This window comes from Anser cygnoides, chromosome 3, assembly GCF_040182565.1.
Source record: "Anser cygnoides isolate HZ-2024a breed goose chromosome 3, Taihu_goose_T2T_genome, whole genome shotgun sequence".
Classification (NCBI taxonomy): domain Eukaryota; kingdom Metazoa; phylum Chordata; class Aves; order Anseriformes; family Anatidae; genus Anser; species Anser cygnoides.
This window is the reverse complement of record NC_089875.1, coordinates 83,455,441-83,474,643: the sequence shown is the minus strand read 5'-3', so window position 1 is coordinate 83,474,643 and position 19,203 is coordinate 83,455,441. Positions and strand designations below refer to the sequence as shown.

At 37.9% G+C, this 19,203-nt stretch overlaps 1 protein-coding gene across 3 annotated transcripts in view; it reads right to left on the bottom strand.

Annotated features, from left to right (window-relative positions):
• The window catches only part of RNGTT (RNA guanylyltransferase and 5'-phosphatase), a 188,401-nt gene that overhangs the window by 52,413 nt on the left and 116,785 nt on the right, over positions 1–19,203 (bottom strand). For all 3 annotated transcript variants that reach the window (XM_066994542.1, XM_048049476.2, XM_013180124.3), the window contains exon 13: positions 10,175–10,275. In XM_066994542.1, coding sequence (XP_066850643.1) covers positions 10,175–10,275 — 101 coding nt within the window. The remainder of the gene's footprint in view (positions 1–10,174; positions 10,276–19,203) is intronic.

Here is a 19,203-nt window from a genome sequence, read left to right as displayed (position 1 = left end):
AAAAAGTATGAAAATAAGGAATTTTGGCCTTTATAAGATCCTCTAGCAGGATGACACGCTTTTAACTGTTGTCAGATGGAACCAAATCTCTACTGAAAAGCTCTGACTTTTTGCAAAGCACCAGGCATCCCCTGTCAAAGTGCACAACGCACACAAGCTCCACACCCAGCAGTTACTGTTCTTTTCCATACTGCTTAGATAAATAACAAGACGGGCTCTTCATTACCACTGAATCATCAGGCCTTGATTATGCAAATGGATCTCCCACAGACAGATACGTGTACCTATAGTCCCGCTGACTTTAATGCATTTCTACGACAGGATAAGCATCTTCTCCCACAAAAAAACCTACAAGCTGGGCGTTTGCCAAAAAGATGGCATGTGTGAATTACCAATCCTATGGCAGATCCTAAGTCATTACAGTAACAGATATTAAAAATACCATTTATTTCCTCAGAATGCAAATGTCCTCTTAAAATGCTAATTTTAACAAACTCATAATAGACTGATTTTTTTTTTTTGTAATCAATCATCCCAACTTGAATCCCTACAAAACGAGAGGCACTGTATAATTATGCTAAAAAATAATTATGTAGGTTTCTTTTGCAGTGTTTCTGAGGTTTTAAGATAAGCGGATGTACCGAGAGTTTTTCTTGGCTATCAAGCAGAGAAGGTGAAAACGCTGATAATCTGCCACTGTTCTAGAACAGCACTGTTGCATGCACACCATATTGATAACACCAGCATGGCAGAAATGCAAACAACCTGTATCAGGGTCATTTATTTTGTTGACGTGTTTTGCTGACTCCAAAGTACTTGTGAATGCAGTCAGACACAAAATCCTGGGCTTCTATTTTCTAAACCAATTTCAAAATGTTTTTGATGGTATCAAAGCAAACTGAATTGTACTCCTGGAGTTATGACTGTTATGTATTATCTTTAATATATTCATTATTTAGTACTTGTATCGGGTCTTTTATGATTTGTGAGTTTGGTATTATCAGAAAATTAAATAATAAAATGTTTGGAGTAAGACTGATGAAGAGTCCAAAAACGCATGCAGTATCTTTTGCTGTCTGGTCTGTTTGTCCAATGATAACCTTTTTTCCTCTTTGTTTGCTTTATTCTTCTTTGAAATACACTACAGTATGCAAGGAAGTAATCTGAGCTAAGGTTCTTCCTTAAATACATGTTTCTTTAGTTTTGCATACCATGGAAAAAACACTTAGATTTCTTACATTAGAGAGCTGTAATAACTCTATGCTAATGCTCTTCTCCCTGAGTGGTTCTAAATGTACCAATGTGTAAACTCAAGAAAACAGACAATAAAAATCTCTATTTAAGCAAAAAGAAAAACAAAAACAACAACAACAAAAACAATTGGACATTAATTCTTTAGGCAATTCATGAAGGGAAAAATATTCTGAATTAAGTTACCATTTATGGCATATTCACAAAATATAACAAGAATTCCTTGTCTGTAGAAGACCACATATTTACTACACGCAAAAATGCAATTCAGAGAAGCTCATACCAGCTTATAAAATTCAGAATAAAAAAAAAACTTGGAACAGTATGCTCAAAAAACTATTAACTCCTATAGCTAAAAAAGTAAATTTATATTGGTGCAAAAGAAAAATATGTTCACAAATGAAGTTCAGTAAGTCTGACAGAACTATATCTATTGCTTTGCTCAAACTCCAACAAAAGGAAGATGAACATTTCCCCTATTTAAATTAGACAGTCCTTACATTATGCACCTGGCAAACCCTTACAGCCTGTAACAAAGAACCGAGTTAAATTCCTCCTTATACAAAACATGTTATTTTACTATGCAACTTAAGTACCTTCTCTAAAAGGCCAATCCCACAATTAGTAAATTAAATGCAGGTACAGTAAGCCTCCTGAAAAATCTCTGTAATACATTAAAGAAAGCATGAAAAAAGAAAAACAACATTTTAAAGCATTTGGTAGTTAGATGTGAAACAGTTCCCTATAACTTGCAAAATGTTTAACATATGATCTGCAGATAATCACAGAAAAATTCTGATTGAAAAGGCCCACTGCAGGTCATCTGCCTCGTGCTCAAGACCATGTCCACTTCCAAGTTGTATCAGGCTGTTCACAACCATATCCAGTCAACCTCCACGTATCTCCAAAAATGGAGCCTCCACAACTTGCCAACCTACTGCAGCGTTTGACCTTTCTCACATAATTTCTCCTCCCGTTCTTCTACAATTTGTCTCTTATTTTTCATTATTTCAACATACATCTCAGTGCAGCCTGGCTCCATCTTATCTATAACCTGCTGTCGGGTAGTAGAAAACAGCAATGAAGCATTGCCTGTCTTCCTCTTCTCCGGACTGAACAAACCCAGTTCTCTCAGGCTCTCTTTGTATGCTGTGTTCTCCAACGCCCTCGCTGTCGCGGTGGCCCTCTGCTCCAGCACATCAGTATTTTTGTCAGAGTTGGGGGCCCAGAACTGGTCATAATACTCCAGGTGCCATCTCACAAATGCTGAATAGAGGCAAGGATCTCTTCCTTCCACGTGCGGTCCAGTTATCAGCTGTCCATCTTTGCCACAAGAGCAAGCGGCTGACTGATTTAAAAACTCTGACCTCCAGGCCCCTGAGTTTGTTTTCTACAGGAGCCCGTCTCCAGCAAGGCAATCTCCAGGCTGACTGTTCCAATCAGCTGCTCCAGGTGAAACGCACTGCATTTACCTATTTGCATTTCATGAGTCTTCAGGAAGTTCAGCTCATTCCTCCAGCCTCCTGAGGTCCTTCTGAATAGCAGTCCTGTCCGCTGCCATGTCAGCCACTCCCCCCCAGTTCGCTGTCATCCATCAGCACTCTGACAGTTCATTTTATCTCAACAGCCAGGTTGCTAATGAAGCTTTTAATATACTCAGCCTCACTATTGTCTACTGAGGAACACTATTCAGAGCTGGCCTCCCGCTGGACTTCACTGACTATTGCCCTTTGAGATTGGCAGTCCAGGCATTTTTCCTCCTTGTAGTCCACTTAATCCAGACCATGCCTCACTAACTGATTAACAAGGATACTATGAAGACTGTGCTGAATGCCTTGCTAAAGTTAAGGCAGCTTTCACTATTTTTGCGTTGTTCTCAGAGCTAGCCTGTTAGTCAGTCAAGCAGGGTGTGCTCTTGGTAAAACCATGCTGGCTGTTCCCAATCGCTGACTTGTCCTTTCTGTGCATGGACATGACTTTCAGAAGAATTTGCTTCACAACAGCCATTAAAAATGGCAAAATGCAGCCCATCTGCTTGTTGGTTCCGTGGATGTACATATATATGCTCCATTTGATTAAACAGTCCCTAAACTAAACTTCCTCACCTTTGTGTAGTAATTCATTTCCCTGGGTACTGCCATGAGATTCAGGAACCACACAGGCCTCCCAGCAGACCTTACCAGTCAAGACCAAAGCAAAGATGACTCCAAATACCTCAGCTCTTTTATCTTTTGCCACTATGTCTCCCACTGCATCAGCAGCACACTATTTTCCTCAGTCGTCTCTTTGTCACAGAGGTACCTACAGTAGACCTTCACTTACCTTCAGCTCCAGCTGAGTTTTAACATTTGTAATTCCTTCCCTCTATATCCAAACACAATTTTATGTCCTCCATGGATGCCTGTTATTGTTTACTTCTTCCATAAAATTGCATAGGTATCTTTGGGCTGAATTTTGAAGAGGCTGTCCTTGAAGATCAGTCACTTCTCCTGGGCCACTCTGTGCTTTAGGGGAACCTGCCATGGGATACTACCTATATGCTCCCTGAAAAAAACAAAGCCAGCTACCCCAAAGCCCGAGATTATTTCTCCACTGCCTGCTTTTCTACCATCTCTTACAGTTGTTTCACTAGAGATGGCATCAGCCCTCAGTTTTCTAACCAGTTCCTTCCCATTCACAAGTAGCAAGAAGTCTAAGTTACATGGCTGAATACAAAATTTAGAATAAAATTCAAACCCAAACGTAAAATAAGACAGAGTACCGAGGATATGCGAGATAAGCAAATTTTAGAGGCATATGGTATTTGGGAGCTTTTCTTGATCTCGTTTACAGATAGAAATGGATCTTAAACAGAACCGATAATTGTTGTGATAGCTGATGCAAGCAACTGGAAAGACTACTTTAAGAAAGCAGCAAGTTCAAGAAAAAGGAACAGGGTATATAAAACACACAAAGCTACATTTACATTCCATTTAGCAAGCATACAGATAATTTTAGGATGATATGAGGCAAAGCTTTTAAAAATCTGGAGAAATGAGTAGCTAAAGTAGAATAATTATCTGACAGATGGAGATTGCCCCAAGGCTGCCACTTCAACATATAAAAAGATGAGGCTGAGTTCTTTTTTGAAATCCAACATTTGAAATTCCAAGAGCATCTTGCATATTAGTTGTGGAAGGTACAACATTATGTTCAGTATGCCACATATAAATACAGGTTAGATTCAAAGACTTACTTTGAAAATTGTTTTTAAAAACTGAAGCCTCACAGATAGATTTCAAATACCCTCACAGAAGCATAGCATAAATACTTAAAAGTATAGTAAACCTGAAGTACCTAGGTAAAGTCTAGATGCTTTTGTGGTTTTCATCGTAATGCCAAAGGTGACAACTGCAAGTATATATTTCTACCACAGTAATATTTGTGCTTCCCCTTCCCATACTGCCACCTTTCTTTCGACACGTAGCATTCTGTCTCCATCAGACTGCATAGCCCTACCCCTAAATTTGTTCAGGCCTAGTAAGACCTGTTGTGGTAACAGTTGAATGCCTGAAGATAACAGCTAAACAAATTACTCATTTACTTTCATTTGCAACTCTCACATTCCAGGAAAAGCAGGCAACTTTGAAGCACGCACTTGCTTTACCAACAGTACAGCCATAAATGCAGTTAATATATTCAAACCTGCACTCCTCCTGCTGTCATCCCAGCACTGTGCATCTTTGCATCTATTTGCAACATCTTGTCCTTATTTGTTCATAATTGCTGTGGGACATCATCTGCAACCTGCTTCATAACTCCACTGTACTCAACGTAAATGCAACCCTAATCTAGACTGATCTCTGGAGGCTAGAGGAATATGGGATTTTTTTATTTTTTTTTTTATCACCAGGGTACTATTTGTAAAGCTCCCATTTTGTGATGGATGACAGTCGTAAGAACAAGTTTGTGTTATTTGATAACTGGCATTCTGCAAACAGGTAAGATTGAAAAGAGCTCACAGCCCAAAATAACAATTTATGGATCAAATAAAAAAGGGGGAATGGAAAGACAAGAGGAAGTACAAAACACAGACCAAACAAACTACCGTATCAGTTCTGCAGTTCTTAGCTTATTCAGTTTTACGATTTTTCAGCCAGCCAGCGATTTGTTTCAAAGCAGAACTGTGAGGAAAACTAGCTTTTAAGATGAATAAGCCACCTTGTGACAGACAACGTATATGACAGCAGAGCAAGAACATCACAGTTATTTTGAACCAGTTGTAGCTTTTTTTTTTTCCTTCAGATGCTCATTCTAATTTACAGAACAAAAAGGACAGCCTAACATCTAACACAAAAGGAAAACAGTCGCTTGCCTGTAGTCTCATGATATCTGTATCTGGTTGTCGAACTGTAATTGCCAGCGTACCCAAGATTTGAAGCCCCTGTTGTCTTCAAATACATTGTACTTCACCTTCCATTATTTATTACTCAACTATGAACAAGATAAACAGAACTTGAAACTTATTCCCCCCAGGTAAATAATATAGTTACTAACAAAGAGTTGATGTTTCTTTCAGATTTTTTTAATATATACAGAGAATATATATATATATATATATATAAAAGCCTTTATCAGTATTTCTTCAGCATTTCAAAGATGAGTAAAATTCCTGATTCCTTTCCATACCTCAAGGTTCTCTATAAAACTGTTATTATTCTGTGATAGGAAATGGTATTGAATGATTGATCATCTAATTGTTTGACCCAGTAAGATACTCATTCAAAGCCAATAAAGACCAAACCTTGCTTTTTGTTTGATTTTAACATCTCTGATTTAGATAAAATTTGGAGGAACTGCACAGGCTAATTAAAAATCTGGAAAAGCAAACACGGACATTTTAAAAATTCTGTCCTTGCAAGCTACCACAAATTTGGCACTGAGTAGACATTTTCAGTTGATATTTGTGACATTTAAATACAGCTCAGAGTTGGTTTGGGGTTTTTATCATTTTTTTTTTTTAGAAATATTCTTGGAGTCAGACATTTGGGGAAAAAAATCTCCACCATTTAAAAACAATCTTCTCTGTAATGTAACTGAGAAATCGCACACAGCAATTAAACATCCTCTATATTCTCTTCTGACAAGGTCATTTAACTCATAGGCCATTTGGAAACACCGTTTGTGTGCTGTAATTTTGTTTTCCATGCGTATCATCATAATTTAGAAAAAAAGGCAAGGTACTGTTGTTATACGATCAAAGGGCTTTGCTTCAACATTGCTGATGAGAGACAATTATCTTAGCAAACCTGAAGAGATACAGAAGCGCTGGCAAGTGGATCTACTTTAAAGCACGTGAAATGTGAGGGCTTTTCAGTTCAACTACTGTGTTTCACCACAAATACACGCCACATTACTCTTTCATTTAGCTGATTTAATAGGTTGTTGGTTACTGTGGCTGGTTTTATTGTTGTTGTTGTTGTTTGTTTTACATAAAGCAACTATTTTGATGTGAGCACAAGAGATTGAAAGACCATAAGCTGGACTTCTTGCAAAGACAACAGAAGAAGAGTTAATGTAAACCATCATTCTGATGCTCGGGCAGGCTGGTCTATGAGAATACACAGGGGACAATTACCATGGCTCAGCTGATAAGCTGTAACTCACTAAGGTGCAACAGCGCAATTTCTTTCAAATATGTGCACTGAACAGAAGTGTCAGCATTAGGTCACCGAGGTTACGGAGACCCTGCTTTTCCTCGGGATGCAATGGTATTTTTTCTTTATTTGTATTCTTTGTTATGCAATCTTCATCTTAATAGTGCAGCTTATTCTAAAGGTACTTCATAGATCATAAGCCCGATCCTCCTTTTTAATTCAATAGCAAAACTCTCTCCTATCAATTGTGAAATAACTGAACCCTAGACAAAAGCAAATTGGTCATTCATCCATAACTAAACTACATCTGGGGTGAAGCACAGCAGCTATTTTGCGGTTAACATTACTATTACAGACTGATCTATGGATGGAAATGCACAACTGGAAGCACAGGGGAATTTCAGGTGGATGGAAAAATAATCATACTGACTAAAATCAGGCAAATTCCCCAGAGAACTCCCTCATTCATAGGAAAAATGCACACAATTGTTTACAATTGATCAGGATCTCAATTACATGTGCCACACAAAAAAACAGGTCTAACAGCTGACAGTGCTCTCATCCCATGCTACTGAATAAATAATGCCCCTATATGCTTTTTCACTATTTAAGTGAACAGGGGGCTATAAATACAAGGGCAGCGTGGCTGGAGTCTTGTGGTACAGGTTCAACCTGTATCATGGCTGTGTGTGGTAAGACCACACAAAACAGTACCACAGATTTGGATGTCTGCATTTCAGGGTTTAAAGATGAGGCTGTAAATCAGAAGAGAGGACTTGGAAATTACAGACAATCCCCATTCTCACTGTTTCAAGCTGCTGTCAAGTATATGAGATCGATACTTTGATTTCAGCTCCCCATTTGTCAGTAAAAGATCAATACAAAGTCATAGATTCCTTTCCCATAAATATTATCGCTTTACTGTATCAAAATAACACAATTTTTTATAATTGTACTTTAAACACATTTGTGTTACTCTGCTGTCAAATGCATGCCAAATTTCTTTCTGGATTACTGAAGAAAAAGAAAAGTTTTTTTTTTTTTTACCTAAAGCGCTGAAACCAGTATCAAATGCTTGCTTTTAATCTCAGTGGGGCTGGGGAGAGGCAGGAAGCCTAATGCTGTCATGTCAGAATTGCCAGTAGCAAGACATTCAGTTCATCAAAACAATTTTTAGTTTTGTCAGAAATCAACCTAACGGGCTTTCTTCACAGCCAGTTTATCATGGCAGCGCTCAGAACTCTGAATTTTTTAAGTCTAAAACTAAATCTGCTTCTTTTAAAATTCTCATCAACAGCTTCAAAATCAGTATATTTTAGATGTTTCCTTAAATAAGTTCGTATTTTACCAAGGAATTAATCAAACAATCATATTAACAAGTGATGTGCTTAAAGCCGTAGTATTTTACTCGCTGTTTTCATTTACCTGGGTAGAACCTACTGTTTCATAGGTCATTACTTAACATAAATGCTTCTCTTCCAATGACGGTAAATTATTTTCCACATAGTACTTCATTAACTTCTTTTTGTTGGATGAATGCACCTGCGCTTACGCTACAAACAGCAGTCAACTGTGATATGAGCTAAAGTAAAACTCATTTCAAAGAATTGTACTTTCTCTAATGTCAGATTTCCACGATTATTTTTTCCTTATGCATGTGAGTGGAACATAAACACTAACGTATTTAAGCATTACAGTATTTAGAGACCAATCCAGCTAATCATTTCCACAATATCAGCAATACATGTATTTTCACATAGCTGGAGTATGGTAGAAATTTTCCAAATGTTAGAAAGTGTTTCAGATTCTACAAGGGAACACTCATTCTTTAATAACTTGCTGCTAACAGCCCAGCTTTTTAGAAAGTTTTCCTGGCTAATATTTTATAACATTTTCATTTTCTGATCAAGTAATTGTCATCTATTATATTAAATGTAACAGTAGCACTGACATTTTTCTATTTGAAATCAGTGTTGAGTAATCAGAGTACTTTTTTTAAGGTGAAATGAAAAATAGGTTTATTTTGCTTCTGAATTATAGATTACTACTACTGTAAATTTATAAGCTTCAGCAGAAGTCATAAGAACCCCATAATAAAAATAGCATTCCTGTCAAATACCAGGTCTTTTTTTTAATATTTTTTTTTCCTATTACTTTTCTGTGACTTAAATAAAAGTCAAATGTGAAATAGAAATTTACAATGAGTTGATTTCTCTGAAGTCAAACTTAAAATATTCCTGTATGTTCTCTAAAACAGCTGTGTTGCTTCTACGGACTTAATATTCCACTTTCAAACACAAAAATCAGAATAGATGCTTCTGACCTTATGAAGTGCTCAGAAGCTAGTTGCCAAATATATTCTGTTGAATAAACTCCACATTTTTAAGATACTATATATTTACCAAATATGTTTGGTAATATGACATGCTAAAGTGTCTAAAAGTTAGATGGGTCCATTATTAACACTCTGAGATAAGTAAGCAATACGTCAAATGAACTGTTTAATCATATTGAGGTACCTGCAGCACCAAGAAAAAGAAAAGCTAAATACCAGTATTTCAAACTGTCAGTTGTAATGAGTCCCAGATGTTAAAACATTAAGCAACTTAAAAATCAACTAACTCAGTTCTAAACAAAATCATTTCCAACACAAGCTTTAATCCAGTGACTCAGTCTTCCCCCCGGCCCTCCCTGGCATGAAAATTGCCCCTCTTTAATATGTGCATTGCCTGAATTAGCAAATAGTATATAGAATTGATGTAATGTAATGATTTACATGTCTTCTGCTGTCAAAACTTACCATTTCTGAAAAGACTTTAATGGTTTTAGAGACAATACCAAAGAAAACCTATGAAGTAATTTTTTTTTTCTTTAAGAAAGTAAGTGTCATTTTTCATTATGCGGAATCCTAAAATGGAAGAAAACTTATGTTGGTATTATTTTGCATAAAGGCAATGGATCGTAGTTATTTTATGTAAGAATTTAAGCTAATATAGCCTGCCTACCTTCAAAAAACATAAAGGTAATAATGCCAAATCCAAACAGGGCTGGTTTTTCAGCAATTTTAGGAAACAATTTAAGAATGAGTAGATTTACATTATAAGCATCTGCCATTGTTTTCAGTACAGCACTGATTGCAACAGTTGCTAAGATTTTCAACGAACAGATTCTTCTGAATATAGAGAGGCTTAGCCCCAGAAAACGTCAAGAAATATCAGAGGAGAGATTCACTGCTAAGGGACGTTCACTTGAGCATTATACGTTTAAAAAGGGAAGAGATTACATACCCTTCTCCACCAATTCTTGTTATCTTTAGACGAAAATCAACAGAGTTCAGGCTGGGTGGCTTCCATTTCAAAATATCATCACATCGACCAGGCTTGTATTTCTGAAGCAAATTAAAAAGCAGTTTAATTATGCTTATTGGTTTTCACTGGTTTTAAAAGTAACAATTCAGCGTTTCAGGCTGTATTAGATGTCTCTAATGAATTACAATACTTAGTGACTGAAACAATGAATTTCATTACCACAGAGGTAGTTGTGCTTCACTACTTTATTTGCTGCCTCCTTTTAAAACTGCTTAGCACTGTAGCCGAGCCATTGTATATAATGCAAAAGTGAGAATGGAAATAAAAATTAGCATACTTCATTATCTCTGGCTAATGGAGAATTTCAAGAAAGAAAATACGACAGCACAGTTTTAATACATGAGAACTGTGAAAGGACACGCATAGAAGACGCATTTAAGATAACCTCAACATTTTTGAGCGATTTTATGAGCGATGTTTTTGTTATTCACACTGTTGGCTGACACAACGTGAAAAAGCCAGCAGTCACCATACTGCCAGCTCTCAGAAAGGCCCATCAGAAACATGTTCTTTCGTATCAAAGGAATGTAAGTTATATAAAGATTAGAGAACACCATGACACACTGAAACATAAATAAGGGAGCATCTGTTGCTTAACAGAAAGGGTACACGCTCGTCTGAACCAAAAGTTGCCATACTTATCAGAAAAGAGCAATTTTCTCTTGAATTAGAGTTTTGGTTTATCTCGGTCTCTTATCATCTACTTCAGTGTAAGTAAAATGCCATTTTGTTCATCCTCAGCTAACAGCGACAGCCGAGCCAGCTAAGCCTTTCCTTCCTGGAATATCTTTCATGGCAATGGAGAAAAGTAGAACGAGCATAAACAGGGCAAAAGCAAAAATCAGCTCCTGACACTCTCAGCCATGTTTCTGCTCTGCACAACAAAAGTAACCTACCAAAAGCTCTTTTTGGAATCTAAACATGCCTGGCTAGATGGCATCTTCTCATTTTTTGACCATGGCTCCAGATTGTTTGAGACTGATGGCTTCAGGCTCTCTGTTGTTGTTCCCATTCAGGCCATTATAAACATGTTCCTAATGCCAGTACTGGAGCATCCTACCCAACTCACTATTCTAATCACACAGCTCTGCACTGAATTTCTCCACAACCTTCTCTTTACATCTGAATAAAATTTAAGTTATTTATCTTTGTCCTTAGGACAACGTGCAGAAGCTGTTTCTGACACCTCTTCTCTGTGCCTGCTCCCTTTCCATGTCTTTTATTTTATTCTTCCCCCACTATCTTCTAGCTGGTCTCTTGGAAAGCAACTTTCCCCTGTGGTCCCTCACATCTGGAAATCTTGCCAGATCAAATCAAACATCCTTATTCCATTTGAGTCAGGAAAATAGTAAGATACGGTGCGATAATAATGTTTGTTTTTTTTTTTTTCCATTTCTTCTCTACCCACCTTATTTCCCCTTTATATGATTTCTGTCCTGTAATATCAACAGCTATTTGAGAAATGTTGGTTGCTCTTATACGTGTCCAAAAATGGGATTTAGAAAGGTTTAAGAAATTTACAAAATAAAAATAAATCTTTCAGTAGACAATAGAAATACTTCTTTAGTTGCCTCCATCCTGCTGTCCTCAGTCAGCCTTCCCTCATTTCTCTGGCTCTTCTCCATTTGCCAGAGAGATCTTCAAATCACGAAGATCTCATCTTTGAGCTCTTGTAGTAATGAAATATATCTTGCTCCTTAGTTTTTTTGTTCTCATTCCCAGATCTTGTACAACACAGGTATGAATATTTAAAGACTCACGCCATATACACCATATATACTAATCGATATTAAATGGATAAGACAACAGAATATACAAGAAAAAAGCTCAGTGAAGTATTTAATCTTTTCAGATCATATTTTTATATACAGATGGAATATTTAAATATACTTTAAAGTATAAGCATTCCATTTTAGAGAAAAATTACTATTTACTAGATATATTCGAATGGTTGTGTGCATTGAATATGAGAATTGCGATAAAGGTGAATGACGCCGAAGTCTCTTTGTCAGTCAAATTTTCCTGCAATTTTCTTAAACCTAATATTGAGAGAATACGTAATTAAATTCTATACAGCTTATTGCTAAAGTATGTTCCAGGAATAATGGGACGAAATGTGGTGCTTGTAAAGAAATTATTGCTGCTCTCTCTTGCCTTTTAATTAGGCCAAAACCTATTACTCTTGCTAGATATTTATTACTTTGTTCAAATAAAAACTATGAGGAACACCTCTGTTTGGGACCAATTTCTCCACAGAGTGAAAATTTAATTTATGAAGCAACTTCTACAGCAGGTACCAAGGAACACGGAGTACAGCTGAGTAGCTGAAGCTGTCGGAACAGATGTTGGTTTTGCTGCATGGAAGATTCATCTTAATGCATGCTCATCTGTCCCTTTAAACATGACCAAGGTCTTCAACCATTCCATAAAAGTGTCAGCTGTCAATCACGCCTAAGCCCTAAAATCTTTTATTAAGCCTCTGTGTGGCATAGCTTCTAGGTTATTGACTTGCAATAATCTTCCAAGCAAGATTACTGGAGCATTTACAATGATGGATTTATTAATACATACTCAAGTAATCAATTTCTATTTAAGCCATAGATCATATTTTTGAGACTTTATGAGATGTTAAGACTTGACCCAGTCTAATTGACTCTAGAAAACAATCCCAGCTGGTTTAATGTATGGGTAAAAACCATCTTTTTACATATCACTCCTTTAAAGAGAAAATAAAGAGAGGCTAACAGACCTCAGGACAGAGGAAATTATCTTTTTTTTTTGTATAGAAATACCAGTCTTAACCACAAAACCACATACCATATTTTGTGGCCAAAAAGAAAACTTGGACTGCTCTGCGTTCACGATTACCAAGTATTTTCTCCCAGCCATACAGAGGAGGATTTATTTCTGCCTTGAACATAAACCCTGAAAAAGCTTGACATTCCTTTAGGAAATTAATTCTCCTTAATGTTAAAAAAAAATGAACCAACCTCTCAGAGTCATGGCACTGAAATCCTGAAGAAGAGACACACCTGATCTATCTAACAACCTAAGAACAGCCTCGCTAGACCTCTAGCACCCTGGCTCTGTCAGTGCCCAAAAGCATATGCTTAGGGCAATCATATATGGTGTTTTCTGCTGTTACTCTCCCAGAGACTATTCATTTTCAAGCTCAAAGCCATCCCGATGTAGATGTGATTCAAATGTGATTCCCAGGTATTTAGTGATTTTCAGCCTTCCCTGCCTGAGCTCGTTTAGCTCTCCACTAAGACCTACAAACCTCACAGCTGTAACAGCCTACAGCACAGCAGCCCACATGCAGCCCAACATATTACAAACTGGAACACCAGTTTAGGCATCATCCTATTTTTCTGAGTACAAGGGACTCCCCTCCAGCTGTGAGGGCTGACCAGGACCCTATCCCTTGACTCCTACTTTTCAACCAACAGTTTATCTGTGCAAGAACTCTTTCTTTCTTTCATCTTGCATCTGCTTTAGTTTTTTTCAAGAGTTTTGGTTTTTTTTTTTTTTGTTAGAAACATTGACAGAGGCTTTCTGGAGGTCTAGGCAGGGAATTCCACATGACCTTTACTCAAATGATTTTTGACTACCTGGTTGGAGAGGCATAACCTTCCTTTCATAAAGGCATGTAATTTTTCCCAACTATATGATGTTTACCCAGGTATCAACTACTGCAGTCCCTATTACAGTTTTCACTACTCTGTCCAGTAGAGACACCACACTTGCAGGCTCTTCCCCGACCTTCCATGACATCTGTCCCCACCCTCAGGTTTTGCTTTTGTGGGTGGGTTTTTTTGGCATTATATTTGCTGTCCTCACATCCTTATGCACCAATGTATACATTCCACATAGGATCTACTACAGGACTTTTTCAACCCCCCTTTTTTTTCCCCTCCCAAGACTGACAAGTAATAGCCTCCTAAAAATCGAATGTGAAACCAACTTCAAAACAGACATGAGCAACTATTCCAAGATCACTAATGAAAAGCAATGCTTTGACAGGATATATCTGCATACCTGTAATTTCACTGACTCAAGTTTAATTACAAAACTGATTGGCTGATTTGCTTGAAGGAAAGTTGGGGGGGTGGATTTGTTCTTTAAGATGGAGTTACCTTTCTTGCCTTTCCCTCTAGAACCAGCACAGCATGAAACAAGTTTTGGCTAAACATTTTGTTCTATTAAAAAAATAAAATAAAAATGAAGGAACAATCTCTTCCACACTTCATGTTAGCGGAAGAGATATTGTCTAGAACGCAATGGCAATAAAAATAGCCTTTTGACTATTACACTTGGTCTTGATCACTGTCAATACACTTCCGACTTCGCAGTAGATTTTTTAAAATTGAACAGCTGATAAAAGTAACACAGTCTACAGATATTTTTTGAAACATTTACAAAGGCTTAGATAAGCAATCAGACTTCAAAGTTCACGTCAAGAAGAAGTTACATGGTCTCCAGACTTCTACTGTTATATCATAAAAAACAGAAAATCACAAATTCACCTTAAAATGAGAATTCATCCAGAGGCCATATTAACAAACCCTGAGAGGGGGGGTTCATTTCTGTAATGGGTGAGCCCATATACACAGTACAGCAGCAGCAAGTTCTTGAATTTGAATACTAAGTGCAAAATCAATTTCTTCAAATACGAGCTGAAGCCAAACAAGAATTCTGCTTGTTAAGTACGTGAAAACTTCACCTTAGATGAATCATTGCATACTGCAGACCTGTACTGCCTAAAGTTATTCTACATTCCATTTCCAAAACAAAATGTTAAACAATCTGTCTGAGATCAAACTACTCCCTAGCATTTTAAATATAGCATTTATAGCAATGATATCCTCAACGCTCTCCCCAGATACGCATGTAACATGACTACTTTTAAAACATATCAGGTCACGCAGCATTTCAAATACAAAGATCTTGGTTCAGACCGAAACCTTTCCACCTCGCCTAACCACAGGAATTAGAACTCGACATCCAAAAATATACATTAGGAAATCAGAAAATATCTAAAATAGCTTAACAGGACTGGACCAGCTGATTTGCAGTGCCAAGTGCCAATGACTGTGCCTTCAGGATGGCCATTAACCACCTCCCCAGCCCTCAGACTTTAGCAGCCCTGTTACTCACTTAGCATCTACCCAACTTTTTTTCCATCTCTGTTCTACTTTTATTACGATTACAATAAATGCCCCACCTTCCAGGCAGAATGCAGGTGCTCTCCAGCCCCCTTCTCTTCATCATTCCCTTCTTTTTCACAACTTGCCTTTCTAATCAGTGTCAACCACCTCAGTCCCCTACAAAACTAAGCCTGGCCAGTTAGGGCTTGTGGACCTTATCTAGCAGCAGGATAACTGGCAGAATCGAGAGGCTGCTGACCTCAGGTGTGTTCCAGGTTACAAGAGCACTATCAATCACTATTATCTTAATTGAAGAGGACGCAAGCCAGGCACATGATGGGCCAGCAGTAGCATGGCAAATGTGCCCTTACTATGGAGATCTTGAACTTGAGGTACGAGCACAACAAGAAGCATGACCCTCAGCTGCACATCCAGTACCACAGGATGCAGAATCACCACAGAAGACCGCCCCACAGAAAGCAGAGCCTCCCGCACCCACCTCAGGTTGCTCAGCCTCACCAGTTCCTAACCCCAAGCTCTCAGGTGCGTCCACTCAGGCCACACTCAGTAAGGCTTTTTGTTAGTCCCCAGTGAGCCACATCAGCACTGTGGGGCAAACTGATGGGTGTCTGGTCATGTGGAACCCCAGCCCCCTGCTCACCCCGAAAGTATTAGGTCTAGTTGTTCCCTTTCTCCAGAGCTGTCCTTAGAGGAGGCAACTCCTTTCTCCCTCCCTATGAGAAAGGCTGCCCCTCAGAGGATAAAGTTCCCTTATCTCAACGTTTGCTGACACATTTCTTGCTAGCTGCAGATGTTCTTCCCACTCAATTTATGTTTTCGCCTGAAGCCCTGCATCTTCCCAGCGTTCGCACTCAATGCTCAGCAGAAAGCCTGGGCAGTGTGGATGCTAACTGCCCGTAACGAGAATGGAGTTTCTCTCCAAGCGTCTGCTTTCCGTTAGCACATGGTAGAGACTTTGCTGCTCAGTATTTCGTAGGAGGAAGAGCGGAGTTAATCTCTGGGACCGCATTCTGGGCAGGCAGCGTGGGCTGTGGGGTGTTGTTGACTCACCACGAAGACACCCACCTGGAAGACTGAGTAACTTCAGCCAAAAGTCTAGACAAAACAAATGGAGCAGCTCTCCTAATGACTGAAAAGGAAGACATAGTGGGATGACCAGGAGAGGATGACCAGTGCTGCTACTTGTCAGCTGCCCTCTCCCTCAGCACACCTTTCAGACCTAGCCCTGCAAAGGAGCCAGACCACTGCTAAGGTAGAAGTCACGGGCACGCACCAATGCGGAAAGAAGGCTGAAAAAAAAAATAAAAAATAACTAAGAAGGGAGGGGACACAGAAGGTCCAAGAAAGATTTGTTTGAAAACCCATGCTTGCCCAAGAGGTATGGCAAGCTGAGTACCATCAGGGAGCGAGGGCCATCGGGATAGGAGGGGACGGGGTTAACCAAGAGAGACACTGGGAATCTGCTGAAGTTCTTTTAAACCTTCAAATGTCATTTGCTACATTGCAAATGACATCAACATTTAACCACACTGAATATATAATTAATGAGTCTTGAATATGAAATATGAACATGAATTTGAAATATAGATCTTTCTGTATCTCATAATTTAAGTTACAAAGAAGTTACCTGACTAGTTCATATTTTAATACCAAGAAAAATATTCTGCCATCACATATATGATATTCTGGTATTTAGTCACTCTCACTTATCAGGATAAAGACACTAACAGTCTTTTAAAACATACTGTTTGTGAATCTGAAGCATTCTTGTAAGACATTTCTTATGTTGTAAAATTTACCCATTTCTGTTACCAATATTTTTCTGTGTTTTAACCAAATACTTTGCAAACAATTTGGTATTCAACATTATGCTAAAGCTTTCACCTGTAAGGAAAAAGTTAACTATTGCAAACCTGTAACAACAACAAATCTACTCCTCACGCTCACTTAAAACAATGGTTAAATGTTTTCTCTGAAGAGCTCTACGTTACTCTTAGGCCTCTTAACATCCATGTGGCACCTACTGCCCTAATCAATCTAATGGTTTGCATTCAGTTGTGTAAATATAAAGACTGAACAATTACTAAGTTTTTATTTTCCTGCACTAAATGCCCTGAATCATTTTAAAGAACCAAAAGCATCGATTGTAATCAATCATTTCAGGCTAGACCTGACAGAGAGATGAGCTGAAGAAAGAGAAGTTGCTAATATTGTACATGAATGAGTCACATCAATGGATCAAGAAACCACAAGATGAAAGACAGCCATTGACTCAATTGCATATTCATAGATTTTTAAGACAGAAAAACATCATCGGGTTCATGGAATCAGCTCTGTTGCACACAGGATAGAGAAACTTGAACAGTAACGTTTATATCAAGCTTGTAATTCCTATTCAAATTACAGCACACCTTTGTGAAGGATACTAAGCAAAGAAACAACATACACTTAGGGAGGTTACCATGATCACTTATTACACTTAAGATTAAAAATGTATGCTTATTTCTACACAATGCCTATGAATCTTGTAATGCCTTAGTTTAAACTGAAGCCCAGTTCTTCACAAAATTATTTCCTTTTGATAAGATAAAATGTATAGTCACTGCACAGGTAATTTTCCATTTGGCTAATGTATACATGAATCTTCATTGCACAATTCTGCCAAAAAGTCTCCGAAGATTAGACAACAGAATTGATTCTGCTATTCTAGTGTTATTTTCACTGCTTAAGTATACAGACATATTAAAAAAAAGCATGTTTTCTATTCTTTTACATTATGCATTTAATGCATTTTATGCATTAAAATACATTCATAACTACCTGAAATAATTCTTTTCACAGCGACGCCTTCAGCTGTGACTTAATACATTTCCTCCTAGATACACAGTCTACTTTTGGCTGTATATCTTTTTGCTAATCTGGTCACCAAAACAGAAGGGAGAAAAAAACACACACAAAGAAATACAATAAAATCTACATGAGGAAATAAGTTACTGTAGTTAATCTGTGACTCTTAGCCTCTGAAAGTATTTTGTCTTCTGCCCCTTCTACCCTCCCATTTCAGTTCCAACCCCTTTATTTCTCAGTGTCCATACAGACAATTTACATCCTTGTGTTCCTCATAGTCCATCACTGTAATACCCCATTCTTCCCCATGTATTCTACTTACTTTACCTTGTTAAAAAAAAAAAAACAACTAGGCAAAAGGCACCAGAAGTGCCTTGGTTATTGATGGGTAAACATGAGTAATGCTTGCTCTTGCTGCATATTGAGCAGATAGATCACTCAGAATTGGAAGAAAGAGATACACTGTCTGATCACAAGCCCACGACTGCCTGGTGGAGAAGGAGAAAGGTCAGCATTTCTTAATTACGTCTAAGGCAAACAGATTATATTAGAAAATCGCTTCAAGAATACCGGACTCATCCCTAACTCATATCTTTGGAGGTAAAGGCAAATTACATCACGTGCTATGGCATTTATGGTGTTTGGTGGTAACCACTGGCAAATAGTGAATCAACTACAAAATTTAGCCAATGTACAACAGGGACAGCTACATTGCATGTCAACAATCCAGGAGACAAAGTAGAGTTAGGCCCAAGAGCAAAAGCCTTCAGTTTCAAGACAGGGTGCTTAATTACAAAGATGGATGTACGGAAAAAGTGATAAAATTAATGCATTGACCTGGTGGGGACAATGGACAAACACCAGCACAATGCCATCTACTAAGACAAATATTATCAGTCAGTAAGAGAAAAATACTATTGTTTACTTAAACAT